Source organism: Lynx canadensis, chromosome E1 (assembly GCF_007474595.2).
Source record: "Lynx canadensis isolate LIC74 chromosome E1, mLynCan4.pri.v2, whole genome shotgun sequence".
In the NCBI taxonomy this organism is placed as follows: Eukaryota; Metazoa; Chordata; class Mammalia; order Carnivora; family Felidae; genus Lynx; species Lynx canadensis.
In genome coordinates this window covers 49181068-49197579 of record NC_044316.2, presented here as the reverse complement: position 1 = coordinate 49197579, position 16512 = coordinate 49181068, and the positions used below count along the sequence as shown (strand labels likewise).

Genomic DNA, 16512 nt, shown 5'->3' with positions numbered 1-16512 from the left:
TCTAGTGTCCCTGAGTCAAGAAGGCCATGAGATACCTTCCAGAGGAAATATGTGTGTTAAATAAGCTGCGTTCAGGTATACATTAGTGTCGTTGGCTTTGAGATCGCTGTTACAAGTCAACAATATATATACCAAAACATATATAAGATATGGCGATCTCTTGATTGGTCAAAGAAACTGTTGCAACCAGAGGCTCACAGGAACCTAAGCCATAATTAAGAATTCACTTGGGGCGCCTGGGTGGCTCAGTCATCTGAGTGTCCGACTTCGGCTCAGGTCATGATCTCGCGGTTCATGAGTTCGAGCCCCGCATCGGGCTCTGTTGCTGACAGCTCAGAGCCCGGAGCCTGCTTCAGATTCTGTGTCCCCCTTTCTCTCTGCCCCACCTCTGCTTGTGCTCTGTCTCTCTCTGTCTTTCAAAAATGAATAAACATTAAAAAAATGTAAAAAAATAAAGAATTCACTAATTCAGTGTTTGTGGTGACTTTATAGAATATATGTACCATGAATAATAAGAATCAGTTGCAAGTTTTCTGCAAATATTTTGCTTCGTCCTGTAGATTGCCTTTTCATTTTCTCATTAGTGTCCTTTGAAGCATAATGTTTTAATTTTTTTAAGTTCTTTTTTTTTTTTTTTTCTGAGACAAAGGCAGTGTGAGTGGCGGAGGGGCAGAGAGAGGGAGAGAGAGAATCCCAAGCAGACTTTGCACTGTCAGCGTAGAGCCCATTGTGGGCCTTGAACTCACCAACCATTGAGATCGTGACCTGAGCCGAAATCAAGAGTTGGATGCTCAACCAACTGAGCCACCCAGACACTCTATAATGTTTTAATTCTTACAAGGTCCAACTTATTTTTTTCCCTGGCTTGTGCTTTTGGTCTCATGTCTAGGTAAGCTTTATGTAACCCAAGATCACAAGGATTTACTTCTATATTTTCTTCTAAGGTGTTTTTACTCTTAGTTCTTCCATGTAGGTCTGTGATCCAGTTTGAGTAATTTTTGTGTATGGTGTGAGGAAGGGACACAACTTCAATGGCTATTCAGTTCTCTTCAGGGGACTGAGTGGCCACCAACCTTTCTTATTCCTTTCAGTCCCATGTTGCATAAACTCCATCCCCCCAGGTAGTGAGAGGACTGGAGTCCCGGTCCATCCACTCCCTACTTATGAGATGAAAGCTCTATCATAGGCACGTGAGGCCGAAAATAACAAGGCCAAATCATCCTTATCCCAGTTCTTCCCAAGAAGATACTGTATCCCTAGACGTGGCTTGATGAAGGGTTCTTGAGTTCTTGGCTATATCCAGAGTGAAGCTTCTATCAAGCTAATTGAGGATAGGGACTAACGGTATGGATTTTTAGCTCAAATGCCAGTTTTTTAGTGTTCTTACCCAAACTTACCAGATTTTCTTAAATTTTTTTTGCACTTTCTGTGTGCCATTAAGACAATCAAGAGATTTTTAACTTGTTGGATTTTTAGTAATTTTTACAAGTTATGGTTGCTTTTCTGGGAGAAGGTCCATGAAGCTCTTCCTACCCTCATTCAAACAGCTGTTATCGAGACACATTTTGAAAGTCAATTAATAATCTCACAGTAGTGAAGTGAGATTTAGCGATTTTTGTAGTTGATTAGTAGTGATTATCCGTGTCATTAAACCCTTAATGTTTATGGCCACTGATTGCAATATTCTAGATAAAAACATCATTCCAAATGCCATATGGTGCTCAAAAAAAGACTTTCACTTTTCACATTAGCAGTAATCAGAAGCAAATAAATATATTATGAACTGAACTCCATCACAAGTGAATAGATTTTTAATTCACAGTAACAAGTATGTTCTTACGTGGAAAGCTATCCTGACAGTCCATATGACGGTAAGGATCACATAATGACATTAATTAAAATTTTATTGTACAACTTGACATTGATTTTCTTAGTTTTATGACACACCTAATATATTTAACTGCAACGCAGGGGCAAGCATTGATGACTTTATACATTCTGTGGAGCATCAAAACATAGCTTTGGAAGTGGATACATTGGGAACTAAAAATGCCCTAGATGACCCATCTTATAATGGAGCCATCATAGTGTCTGGTAATGAAAAGGTATGTTGGTCTCTGTTTCACAGTTTTTCCCCAAGATGTGGAAAACCAATACGATATCGATGTACTCAGCTTTCCACTTCAGGAAATGAAATGAAAAACAAAGAATGCTTGCATTCATTACTCAGTGAATTGTAGTCATTAATATGATGAATAATTCATATTTTAATCATTGTCTACCAACACAAGCTGTGTGTATTAGCAAAATAAACACTATATAATACCCCCTGTCAAGTGCATATTTAAGTCCAAAGAACTCAGATTTCCTCTCAAGGATTTTAGAATACATATTTTCTGAAACTTCTGTTTTATTCTTAAACAATAATACTTGATGCTAGCCTTCACCCAGATGTCTGGTGTCCTGAAAATTAGATTCAGTCTATATACTTGTTCTGTTTTACTTACACAGGGTTTGTGTTTTGCTTTATTTGACACCATTTAAAAAAAAAATTTTTTTTTTACATTTATTTATTTTTGATAGAGAGAGATAGAGCACAAGTGAGGGAGGGGCAGAGAGAGAGGGAGACACAGAATCGGAAACAGGCTCCAGGCTCTGAGCTGTCAGCACAGAGCCCGATGTGGGGCTCGAACTCACAAACCACAAGATCATGACCTGAGCGAAGTCGAACGCTTCACCGACTGAGCCACCCAGGCGCCCCTATTTGGCACCATTTTAAAAACAGGATTTTTTGGGGCGCCTGGGTGGCGCAGTCGGTTAAGCGTCCGACTTCAGCCAGGTCACGATCTCGCGGTCCGTGAGTTCGAGCCCCGCGTCGGGCTCTGGGCTGATGGCTCAGAGCCTGGAGCCTGTTTCCGATTCTGTGTCTCCCTCTCTCTCTCTGCCCCTCCTCCGTTCATGCTCTGTCTCTCTCTGTCCCAAAAATAAATAAACGTTGAAAAAAAAAAAAAAGATACACATAAAATGTAAAATATGTTAAAAAAAAAAAACAGGATTTTTTAAATTTTAGATATTGAATTTTGACCTCTTTAGCAAAAAAAAAAAAAAAAAAACCTTTGAGAATTTATAATTTTGCTTTTTATATTTTAGTGTTACAGATTTTCATTAGTATGCAATACCAAAAGACTAAATTGCTTCCCAGTTCTCATGGATATTATTAGTAATGCACTACTTGGAATGGTTAAGCCATCAGCACACATCCAAACTGACAGAAGTACATTTTCAAGGGTAAGTATATTGACTCTCCTCCATCAGGAATCTGGTCTCTCCTGCACCAAGAATGTCCCAGGTCACTCTTTTAAGTGCTGCAATCTCGTTCTTATTGAGTAAATGGCTGCATAATACATCACGACTTGGTTCATGCTAGCTCTCTGGTTTTAAGAAATCAGTGGGGCGCCTGGGTGGCACAGTCGGTTAAGCGTCCGACTTCAGCCAGGTCACGATCTCGCGGTCCGGGAGTTCGAGCCCCACGTCGGGCTCCGGGCTGATGGCTCAGAGCCTGGAGCCTGTTTCTGATTCTGTGTCTCCCTCTCTCTCTGCCCCTCCTCCGTTCATGCTCTGTCTCTCTCTGTCCCAAAAATAAATAAACGTTGAAAAAAAAATTTTTTTTAAAAAAAGAAAATTGTTACCATTAAAAAAAAAGAAAGAAAGAAATCAGTACACTTTTTAGAGCTTCAATGTTTTTAGTAATCTCTATACCCAGCACGGGGCTCAAATTCGCAACCCCAAGATAAGAGTCGCACGCTCTACCAACTGAGCCACCCAGGGGCCCCTGGAGCTTTATTTTTTTTTTTAACGTTTTTTTAATGTTTTATTTATTTTTGAGAGACAGACAGAGACAGAGAATGAGCAGGGGAGGTGCAGAGAGAGAGGGAGACACAGAATCTGAAACAGGCCCCAGGCTCTGACAGCTCAGAGCCCAACACAGGGCTCGAACTCATGAACTGCAAAATCATGACCTGATCCGACGTCGGATGCTTAAGGGACTGAGCCACCCAGGTGCCCAGAGCTTTAATTTTTTTAAATGCAAAACAGAACTCTTTTTCAAAGGGAATGTGAGGTAATGAAAGTGAAGTCAGGAAGCACTGAGGCTAACGCAAAAATAACAAAAGTAGGAAGGAGGGAGAGAGACAGAAAGAAGAAAAGGAAAGAGAAGGGAAGGGGAGGGGAGGGAAGGGGAGGGGAGGGAAAGGAAGAAATTGAAGTCTTATTATTACTTTTAGAAATACTACAGAGAAAAAAATTTAGGACAAGGTTCAGACCAACATTGCAGACTGGTTACACTAGAATTATTCCAGTTCCTTGTAATAAATATTCATTATTTGGGCCTGCCCGCTTTTTCATACCTGGGGCAAAAGAAAAAAAAAAAAAATCCTTATTTCTAAAAAAAAGTCCCATGTGATTGGATTGTGTACAAAGCCTTGTAAGTTTGGAAACCAGAATACATATTAGAGTTTGTAATTGTTCCTTTTTGATGGTTTCCTAAATATATTGCTTCCACTTAGAGAGTTCTTTGAACCCAGAGACCATGTATATTTAACCCTACAGAATATTCTATACCTTGAGATAAGTCTGAGAACATGATAAGCACCAAGTAACTTATTTGTTAAATGTATAAATGAATGTCAGAGGTCAGCAAATTATCTATATTCCATTCAAATCTAGGGTTTTAGAATAATATATATATGGCTAAAGACCATTTACCCATGTGTAGATAAATGGACCTTGTATCCATCATTTTCACACACTCCTGTAAGATTTTGAGTTGACTTCTCACAACATACCTCATGGTACATTCAGCAGATAAAAATTCCTTTCAGTAAGGGTGTGTAAGAAGCTTAATCACTAAAGCAAAAAGTTTTAGTCATTCATCAAGTACTAATTTTAGACTATGCTATGGTTCATTTAATTAACCTCCTATCCATTTTCTGGTTTCTGAGGGAGGATACCATAGTTGAGCAAATTTCCATCAATAGAAACATTCCGTTTTAGCTATGACGAGTTCGATACCAACTAACTACCTTACTTGACCTTGTTTCATGTGCTCAACATCTGAACTTTAATATCTCCAGCAACTCAGGTCATACTCTATTTGGATTTACCTGTGTGTTGCTCAGGTAAGAGTTTTTGGGAGTTTCAGACCTTGCTTCTGTCCTGCTCAAGTCAAAGGATTTACCACTGAGTACTGAACCCACCCCGCATGCAAGGTGTTCTTAAAAGATTCTGTCAATAACCTTAAATCTCACCTTTGTGTCGTGAGAAAGGGTGTCTCTGATGGCCAAGCTGAAGATAACCAGACTCTGGTTATAACTTTAAAAAAAAATTTTTTTTTTAACGTTTATTTCTGAGAGAGAGAGAGAGAGAGAGAGAGAGAGAATGGGAAGGGCAGAGAGAGAGGGAGACACAGAACTCGAAGCAGGCTCCAGGCTCCAAGCTGTCAGCACAGAGCCCTGTGCGGGGCTCGAACTCACAGACTCATGGACCATGAGATCATGACCTGAGCTGAAGTTGGCTGCCCAACCAACTGAGCCACCCAGACACCCCTGGTTATAACTTTTCTCAGCAATGTGTAACTAAATACCTTTGTGGATCACGAAAGTAACGTGGGAACTGTTTTCAGGGCAGTCAGCGCATCTTCTGTCGCTAAAGACTCTTCCAAACAGGAGCAACATTGTGTGCGAGCAAGTGCCAAGGTTTTTCATGGAGATTCCACCTCCCTTTCTAGTACTGTACTTTATCTCTACTTTGGAAGCCTCAACCAATATTTTTCTGGTCTCACGGTGTACCTAGAACGACACTTAGCATCACTGTGCCCGCAGAACATCCGAGAGGATTTTTGAGTCAGGCTGTCGCATTTGACGTAATTAAATACCCGTGAAAAATGAAATGTTCCAACTGTGACTTGTCCTTATTTACTGTTTTCACATCAGAATACATTTTAGAATCCTAAAATAAGGGCGCCTGGGTGGCGCAGTCGGTTAAGCGTCCGACTTCAGCCAGGTCACGATCTCGCGGTCCGTGAGTTCGAGCCCCGCGTCGGGCTCTGGGCTGACGGCTCGGAGCCTGGAGCCTGTTTCCGATTCTGTGTCTCCCTCTCTCTCTGCCCCTCCCCCGTTCATGCTCTGTCTCTCTCTGTCCCAAAATAAAAAAAAATAAAAAAAATTAAAAAAAAAAAACGTAGAATCCTAAAATAAGAAAATGTAAAATCTCACCCCTCTTTTGTTTCCCAACGGTGTAATACTTACCAGTTCAGTCTCATGCTTGGAGTCACTTTCCTTATCCCTGTAATTGGGTATAGAGCCAAGAGTCATGCTGCATAATTGGATGGAAAATGAAAGAGTTTGGGAACCTCAGTGGGGACCTAAGGAGGGAGTATATGTCATCAGTTTAATATTTTTTTTTAATGTGTTCCAGAAAGCAAATTTTGAATTTGTTACTCAGCTCGTTATATTTGCATTTTCAGGAGTCAGAGAGAAATTCGTTTGTATTTTGGGAACATACCATATTATGGACGATTTTGGCATCCTCTTGTACTCCTTATATTGCAATGAGCAGCTTCGATGATTATAAGGTAATAATGAAAACTTCATTACTTTGTATAACTAGAAGGTGAAGGTGAAAGTCCTTCCACAAGGCTTTTATACAAGCCTTTTCACAAGGCTATTTATACATTTCTTAAATGCTTATTTATTTTTGAGAGAGAGAGCATACGAGCAGGGGAGGGGCAGAGAGAGAGGAGACAGAGGATCCAAAACGGGCTCCATGCTGACAGCGGAGAGCCCGATGTAGGGCTTGAACTCATGAACCGTGAGATCGTGACGTGAGCTGAAGTCGGATGCTTCACCGACTGAGCTACACAGGTACCACCCTCCCGTCCATTTATACATGCTTCATAGAGCAGCCAATTCAGCAATAAATCCTAAGATACAAAAATTCTTTTTGATGTCTTTATAAATGCAGAGATAAATAAAGAGGTTACAGATAGAGAAGATTCTAAAAGTTGCATGGATGTGCAGCACCTAGAACAGACCAAATAAATTTGAAAAAGAAAAACCAGGGGCGCCTGGGCGGCGCAGCCGGTTAAGCGTCCGACTTCAGCCAGGTCACGACCTCGCGGTCCGGGAGTCCGAGCCCCGCGTCGGGCTCTGGGCTGACGGCTCGGAGCCTGGAGCCCGTCTCCGATTCTGTGTCTCCCTCTCTCTCTGCCCCTCGCCCGTTCGTGCTCTGTCTCTCTCTGTCCCAAAAATAAATAAACGTTGAAAAAAAAAATTAAAAAAAAAAAAAAGCCCAGTTCTTTAGTGTTTGCTCTTATCTTCGGAAATATTGCTAAAGTAACACTCATGCATTACATAAAAGTTAATCATTTAAATACATTTCCACTCAGAATGAATGTGTTTTATTCACTGATTCTCCAGTGCACAGAACCTGATATATACCCAAGTTTCAACAAAGCTTAAATACAGCAGACCCTATGCCGGAAAAAATGGGGATAATACCGGCCCTGCTTATCTCAGAAAGTACCAAGTGAGGGGCGCCTGGGTGGCTCAGTCGGTTAAGCGTCCTACTTCAGCTCAGATCACGATCTCACAGCTCATGGGTTTGAGCCCTGCTTCTGGCTCTGTGCTGACAGCTCAGAACCTGGAGCCTGTTTCCGATTCTGTGTCTCCCTCTCTCTCTGCCCCTCCCCCATTCATGCTCTGTCTCTCTCTGTCCCAAAATAAATAAACGTTGAAAAAAAAAAAAAAAAAAGAAAAGAAAAAACAAAGTTGGAAGGGTTGTGTTTCTGCCCTCAAGGCTTACTACAAAGTTATAGGAGTGAAGAATGTGTTGTATTTATTTAGGATAGTCATATAGGCGTAGGAAACAAAATAGACATTTCAGAGATTATCAGTTGATTTTCAGTAAAATCTGCCAGAGAATTCAGCAAATTGTACCGGAACGACTTGATATTGGTATGAGGAAAAAAAATAGTGTTCTCAACACTCACCCCCCACCATACACAGATTTTATTTGAAATGAATCGTCGGTTTTGTGGTAAGCAATTATTTCTTGCTTAGATGGGGCAGAATGAGCATATATACCATAAAGGAAGATGAGAACTTGAAATTCGTCAAAGTTAAAACCCTTTGCTCTTTGTAAAGCACCAATAAGAAAATAAAAAGCTTCGGGCTGGGAAGAAAAAATATCCACAACACTCGTACATCTAACAAAAGATTTGTATCGCACATAAACGAAAATTGGAGGGTTGCGTGGTCCCTGCACAAGGAAAAGACAAAAATTTGTGAAGCATTCCATATTAAAAAAAAAAAAAAATTTTGTACTAAGAAGATAAAAAACTCTTACAGCTCAGTAGTAAAAGATAGCCTAAATTTTAAAGATGGGCAAAATATTTGAACAAATACTTCACTGAAGATATGTGGAAGGAAAATGCGCCCATGAAAAGATGGCTAATATCATGGGTAATCAGGAAAAGAGCCCCCATGAGATAGCTCTACACACGAACGAAAATGAGTAAATGAACATGACTGAAAATATCACGTTTGGGAGGATATGGAGAAACTGGAACTGTAATGCGTCATCGGCAGGAACATAAAATGCACAGTCACTTTGCTAAGCCATTCGGCACTGTCTTACAAAGTGAAAAATACACTTATGGTGTGGCCCGGAATGTCTCTCCTAAGTATTTACCTGGGAGAAAAGAAAACCTCTTTCCACATACAGACTGGTACATTCACGTTCTTGGCAGCTTTATTCATGATAGCCAACTCTCTGAAACAGCCCAGATTTCCATCAAGCTGTGAATTGATAGAAATCCTTGGGTGGCCAAACCAGGGGATGTTACTGAGCAGTACAAAAGAAGGAACAACTGATAAATGCATCAGCATGGATACGGGTCACAACCATTACACTGAGGCAATGAAGACAGGAAAGAGTAAATACTGAATGATTTCATTTATATGAAATTCTCGGAAAGGTAAAATAAATTCGCAGTGACAGAAAGGAGACCTGTGGTTTCTTGTAACCCCTGATAAAGGCTATTAACTGCAAAGGAGCATGGGAAATTGGGGGGGGGGGGCAATGTAAATGCTCTATACTCTGATTATGATTGTGATACAGGAATCCATACATGTGTCAAACCCCACGCAACTGAATACTTCATAGAGACATTTTTTATGGTTTCAAAATCACATTTCAAAAAAGTTAGAGAGAATTGAAATAAAGGAACATGGTATGTTGAAAACGTGAGAACAAAAAAAATTTGTTTAACTGACTATACATTTTCTTTTTTTTTTTATTTTTTTTTTAATTTTTTTTTTTCAACGTTTATTTATTTTTGGGACAGAGACAGACAGAGCATGAACGGGGGAGGGGCAGAGAGAGAGGGAGACACAGAATCGGAAACAGGCTCCAGGCTCTGAGCCATCAGCCCAGAGCCCGACGCGGGGCTCGAACTCACGGACCGCGAGATCGTGACCTGGCTGAAGTCGGACGCTTAACCGACTGCGCCACCCAGGCGCCCCTGACTATACATTTTCATTCACGGACACTCTTTCGTTAATTGCCATGAATTTTTGATGTATCTACAGATATTTGGTTTTTTTTTTTTTTTAATTTTTTTTTCAACGCTTTTTATTTATTTTTGGGACAGAGAGAGACAAAGCATGAACGGGGGAGGGGCAGAGAGAGAGGGAGACACAGAATCGGAAACAGGCTCCAGGCTCCGAGCCATCAGCCCAGAGCCCGACGCGGGGCTCGAACTCACGGACCGCGAGATCGTGACCTGGCTGAAGTTGGACGCTTAACCGACTGTGCCACCCAGGCGCCCCAAGATATTTGGAGCATCTTTTAAGATGAAGACTGATTCAGTAGTTCTGGAGTAGAGACAGATTTTGAGTGGCAGTCATGGGGGGATGGATTCATAGGACTCATCAACCCAGGCCAACTCGCGTTAGCTTTACTTGCAAATCTCAATAGAATGTCTTTTAATCTCTCCATTTTTGTAACTTGACTGCACAGAGTGACCCTGCATAAGGATCTTGATCTGTTCCTCTCCAAAGTGATTCTGTTGTCCGAGGGAAGGGAGCGCTGTCTGTCCTGTTCTCTTCCTAGTGTAGAAGGTCCGGGGAATCTTGGGAAACACCATTTGCTGGCCTGAGGTAACTGTCAGGCATCTTGTACTTAACATTGTCCTAACTTAAAATGACTCCCAGGGGCACCTGGGTGGCTCAGTCAGTTAAGCCTGAGACTCTTGGTATCGGCTCAGGTCCTGATCTCCCGTTTCGTGGGATGGAAGCCCCACATCGGGCTCTGCCCTGAACAGAGCCTGCTTGGGACTCATTCTCTCTGTCTCTCTCTCTCCCTCTCAAAATAAGTAAATAAACTTAAAAAAAAAAATGCCTCCCGTAGGAAATGCGGACATTTTCTTTCTCTGGTCTGTGAAACGCCTCAATCCCACCATGTTCCTCCCAACCCTTTGGCCACTGTCTGTCTCCTTTGGAACTCCTCATTCTTCTCCATTGTCTCTAAATTCTGAACTCCTTACATCTCAGTCCCAGGCTCTCTCATCATTCTTGATGTCATTCTGTCCTAGGCAAACTCATCTAACCTTATGGCTTCAAACCCCTTTTACCTACCCATCACTCAACAGACTTGATCTCTAATTTCTTTCTTCTTCTTTTTTTTTTTTTTTTTTTTTTTTTTAGTTTGAGAGAGAGAGAGAAAGAGTGTGCCTATGCGGGGGTGGGGGGGAGGGGACAGAGAGAAGAGAGAGAATCCCAAGCAGGCCCAGTGCTATCAGCACAGAGCCCAGTGCAGGGCCAGTCCCACCGCCGTAGGATCATGACCGGAGCCGAAATCAAGAGTCAGACGCTTAACTGACGGGGTCACCCAGGCACCCCAAGATCTCTAATTTCTCATGTTACCTCCAGTGCGGATCCAAACTCCCTTCTCCGGGGTTGCCACTGGGAGAATCACAGACTCTCCAACTTAACCACATCTCCAAAGCTGAATTTATGATCTTGTTGAACGGGTACCCCCTTTCCGCATTTCCTGCCCTCCAGAGCTGGCAGTGCTGGGCACTCACTCGGTCAGTAACCTAAAACCACCATTCACCCCTCTCCGGGCTTCACCACAGATCCGTCCATCGCCAAATCCTTTTCAGTCGTGCCAACTGACTGGGCCGGTGCTCAGAGATTTTGACACGCATCCTTAGGTCAAATTCCATCTCTGACAGGGGCCTATTTTAGCCAACCAGAGACCATCAGCAAATGAACTATTTTTGAAAGAAAAGAAACGTATTCAAAATTGCTTAACGGTTTATTGTGATTGCTTCATTGGTGCCCAACCCCTCATCACTTGATAAGTAGTTTTAAAATATGTAATTTAGTATGCTTATTCAGGGACGGGCAGGAATGCAAGACACGTAGTATTTACGAATGTAATAATATTCATGTACGTGTGCATAAATATTTGGATGGGTAATAAATATTTGAATGTGTGCTATGCCAAAACTACCCTAATGTATCCTTTAGTTAGAATGAAAGGAATAAAGCCATTTCATATGTATATAAGGTACCTATCGTGTTATGTATTTATGTATAATTGTAAATAAAACATAATATTTTATGTATAATCTTTATATGTATGTAGACACGTGTAGAGAGAGACAGCACAAGACTTCACAGTGAGTCAAAGCAGAATCACCCTGATGGAAGGCTAGCTGCTTAAATAAACCACCCTGTTCCCATAGACTGTTAATCACTGTTTTGTTTACTGCAGTGTTAATACCTTAATTACACTGGGACCTTCTTACACGTATTTCCACTGGGTGCGTGACGAACATCAATATTGTTAATGAAAGCAACAAATTGACCATCTGTGTTTGGAACTATCCGTATCCCTTGGTCCCCATAATGCTTCTGGCCATGATGCAGAATTATTACAAAGGAAAATTCTGATCAAATGTTTTCTTACATAATCCACGTTTTCTGAAAGCTCCAACTGAACTAGCTGTTTGTGTCTTTGCTGTTTTGTAATCAGAACAAAGCTCAGTCCCAGCTCCGGATTTCAGGCCTCTTCCCTTCTGCTTACTGGTTTGGGCAGGCGCTGGTGGATGTCCCAATGTACTCCCTGATCTTACTTCTTATGTATTTATTAGACTACGGCTTAAACTTCGAAGATTCTGCGTTTGTAACTGTAAATCAGACTATACAAGTAAGTGACGATATTCATAGAACAAATACCGTTGAATGATTTCATGAAAAAAATTGAAGATGCAAATGATATTTGTATTGTCATAAATTAAATCGCTGTAAAACTCTGTGCTACAACACTCTTTTGGCTCCTGATGTGTTTCTCGGATGGCATTTGCCTTTGACTGAACGTCACATTCCTGTTGATTTCAGATCCCCTGTTCTATTGGCTATGCCTTCTCACTTATCTTCTTGACATACGTGATTTCGTTCATTTTTCGCAAGGGGTTTCTCGGATGGCATTTGCCTTTGACTGAACGTCACATTCCTGTTGATTTCAGATCCCCTGTTCTATTGGCTATGCCTTCTCACTTATCTTCTTGACATACGTGATTTCGTTCATTTTTCGCAAGGGGAGGAAAAATAGTGGCATTTGGTCTTTTTCCTTCTTTATGGTAAGTATATTTTTTGTGTACAATTCTGAGCCAGTACTTAAAGTTTGCCCTCAGTAGAATGATAAATTAATATCATAATCTAAAATATTTTGTTTTCCGTATGCATGATCCTTTTCAAACTCTGCATGTTTTTCTCTTCCTAATTTCTATCCTTGTCTCTCTCTCTCTCTCTCTTTTTAATGTTTATTTTTGAGAGAGAGCAGGGGGAGGGCGGCAGAGAGAGAGGGAGACACAGAATCCAAAGCAGACACCAGGCTCCACGCCGTCAGCACAGAGCCCAACACGGGGCTCGAACTCACAAACCGTGAGATCGTGACCTGAGCCGAAGTCAAGACACTTAACCAACTGAGCCACGCAGGCACCCCTACCCTCCTCTCTTTTAAAAGTAGCCAAATTGTTTCTAGAACCATAAAGTATTTGCTAGAAGGAAACCAGGAACCCATTTGTATCTTCGTTACTGAAAAACAAAGAAGCCCACAGACCTCCACTAGATTACGAATGTTGTTGCTAGCCTGGTTAAAACTAGAAACTGCTTCTCCAAATTCTACTAGAATTAATTCCACAAAAGCAACATTTATTTTATCTAAATTAGGAAGGAAAAGTACATGTTATCTCCTATTACCTATTCTAATTTCCTGTCATTCTGGCTGCCAAAAAGTAAATTATTAATTCAACAAATACTAGTTGACTTCAGGACACCTGGGTAGCTCAGTCAGTTAAGCGTCCCATTCTTGATTTCGGCTCAGGTCATGATCTCACAGTTCGTGAATTTGAGCCCAATGTCAGGCTCTGCACTCTTAGTGATTCTCTGTCTCTCTTTCTCTCTCTGCCCCTCCCCTGCTCACTCTCTCTATCTCAAAATAAATAAATCAGCTTTAAAAAAATGTGTATTAGTTGCCTTCCAACAATATGTCAAAAAGTAAGACTGATAATAAATAAAAAATAGTTTCAACCCTGAAAGGGCACTCAGAGGGTAAAAGAGAAGTAAACAGCCACTTACGAGAACAAAGTGACAAGGAAAAGATGATCTCTCTTTTTTTTTAATTTACAAATTTTTATTTATTGCCTTTTTTTAGGGTTTTCGTAATAACCACTTTTGACAAAATTCCAAGGTATTTTAAAGGAATTCATATTTTGTCTATTTCATGATGGGCATAGGTCTGTTAAATGAGCACTAAAATCCTTGGCATTAGCTAAAATCAAATGACAAACAGCAGCTCAGACTTCTTTTACTATACTAAAGATGATCTCTTTTTAAAAGATTGCCTCTATGAAAACCAGAGAAGGGAAAGATTAACTTGTGAAAATGAGAGCAGAAATTTCCTTTAGGAATTGAAACCTGGAGAATAAGATTTTACTAGCTGAAGAAGAATGATGCAGTGAAGAAAGAGAAACCCAGAGGGGAGAAAGTCCAGGCTTATCCTAAGAACTGGTAATAATCTGGCTTAGGGAAGGGAAGAAAACACCTCGCAGCATGGGCGTGGCCTTAGTTATGGTAAAAATATTGGTTGGAACCATGCTGGCCTTTGGTGATGTGCTCCAGAATTGATTCTACAGGCTGTGGGAAGCTATGGAAGCTTCTAGTGTAGACATGAAATGTGATCCGAAATATACTTTTAGGAGGAACATGCCCAGTACCATAAAAATGGTAGCTTGTAACACAAAGAAGCCGGAAGTACAAAAACTTTTAGGGACCTTTTATCATTGCAGTGTTTTAGAAGAAAAAGTCTGAATGTCTTTGTTGGACCTCTCACCATCTCTTATCCCTGAATTCTACTGAATTCTCCTGAAGTCACTCTGGGTTTTTCTGTGCCTCTGTTTCTCCATCAGTATAACTAACAGAAGTCTCTCTCTCTCTCTGTTGTTGTTATGTCATTCCTACTAGATATCAGTTTGTGTTCCCCATGATCATTGCTTTTCTACCCGTTTTACCTCCGAAAAGAAGGCCAACTTTTTTCCTTTTCCGTAACGAAAATATTCCATACGTTAGATTTATCCAGTCGTGTCTCACTCATGATACTCTAGGTGAAAGGAATTTGGCTAAGTCACTAAGAGAACAGGTCAGTAGCAATAATGCTGATTTCAGTTGGGTTTCTGAAGCTGGGGCTGAAATTAGGGTTATCTTCAAGATGAGCCATCTCAATTTGGAATATATGTTGAAATTCGAAGTGTTAATATGCATGTCTGTTATCTTCTTTAGATCGCCACCTTCTCTTTGTTTTTATTTATGCTATTGGATTACTTTGGATATGGTGTGCTGTATTACATCACCTTTTTAATACCACAAGCCACTTTAACTGGCTGCATGTTCTTGTTTCTTTACGTAAGTAGTGCCACCATCTGCCCCAGTGTCCTAGAACTCTTGGCCAATTGTGAATGCTATGCTGGGGGTTGAGGTTCTACATCATGTTGAGTATACATGACATTGAAATATTTCTACCGCATGGATACCAGCTGAATTCCTCCCAGATAGGCCCATGTGCTCCAGCTGAACTGCATTAGAAAACCTGCCCCTGGTCCGTGCATGGGGAGGGGGGGTAACAGGTGGTGGGAAACAGAGCAGTCTCTATGTACTCGTAGGCATGCTCAGCTTTAGAAGAAGGCAAATGAAATACCCCTGATCTTTGGGATCTTGCGATTCTGGAGAGGCACTCCATAGGAATAAAATCCTTTTCTTCTAGCTAATCAACTTCTACAAAAGGAAGAAAGATACAGTGCATGCGTGAAGATGGGGAAAGGGAAGGGAAGAGAATGGAAGGGGAGGAGAAGGGAGGAGAGGGGGGGAGGGGAGGGGAGGGGAAGGGAAGGGAGGGGGAGGGGAGGGGCTTATGAAGGATCAACGGGCACAGGAAGGTGTGTGAAGCTCTGCGGGATAAGGATAAACCCTGTTTCTCTCTCCTTCCTTGGAGAGGCTAACACATGCCCAAGTTCCTCTCACCAGGTGGTGAGTACTTGCTAAATCCTATTGCTTCAAATAAAAACACAGTGCCTCTTAGACCTTGGGAGGAAGGAATACAACCCTTTGATACACATTTTGGAAGGGACACCTACCCAATACTCATGGCAAAATCAGGGGACATACCAGTAGGGCTGTTCAGTGGGCCAATTCACGTTTATATGGATAAAAATGCACAAAACCAAAAACCTTCCTATGTAACCATTGTTTTTCCTTTTGCAGCAAGTCGAGTCTTCTCTTTGGACTCAAGAACCAACAAGTGCAGAGCCATTTCTGGTATTCTTAATTGTAAGAACACACCTGTTTTTCAAAATTGTTGTCTTTTCCTATACGAACTATATTTTAATTCCTGTATACAGGGTGAAGCTTTTTATTAAGGTAGATATATGGGTATGTGTAGCCCATGGAGATAAAATATTAGTAAAATATGGAACAAATTTTTCTATAAAGACTCACTGATTAGATAATATGCTTCCCAAATTTTGAAAACACTATACCAGTATTTAGACGAAATGACATAAAGTAATGGTATTAGCTAATTGTATTTGCTTCTAATGTTTCCATAAACAAGATTGAAAATGAACTTGATAGTGGCACAATTTGACAAATAGATTATTGGAAATTTGAAATGGTTTTTCCAACCATACCTTTAGAGAAGTCCGACCATTCCTAGTTCACTTCTGATGTGAAACATTTCTCTTTGAGTGCTTCTAACCATGCATCTCTCTCTTTATTCCTAGCCTTTCCTTCATTTTATCATCTTCCTTTTTATTCTTCGGTGTCTGGAATGGAAGTTCGGAAAGACGTCAATGAGGAAAGATCCTTTCTTTAGGTTGGGAGAAATCAAATT

The 16512-nt window shown here is 40.9% G+C and overlaps 1 protein-coding gene across 1 annotated transcript in view; it reads left to right on the top strand.

Annotated features, from left to right (window-relative positions):
- ABCA8 (ATP binding cassette subfamily A member 8) overlaps nt 1–16512 on the top strand; it is a 75102-nt gene that overhangs the window by 44650 nt on the left and 13940 nt on the right. Inside the window, exons 21-28 of the mRNA XM_030296096.2 lie at nt 1972–2105; nt 3151–3288; nt 6524–6631; nt 12100–12273; nt 12593–12706; nt 14907–15029; nt 15885–15950; nt 16403–16494. Coding sequence (XP_030151956.1) covers nt 1972–2105; nt 3151–3288; nt 6524–6631; nt 12100–12273; nt 12593–12706; nt 14907–15029; nt 15885–15950; nt 16403–16494 — 949 coding nt within the window. The remainder of the gene's footprint in view (nt 1–1971; nt 2106–3150; nt 3289–6523; nt 6632–12099; nt 12274–12592; nt 12707–14906; nt 15030–15884; nt 15951–16402; nt 16495–16512) is intronic.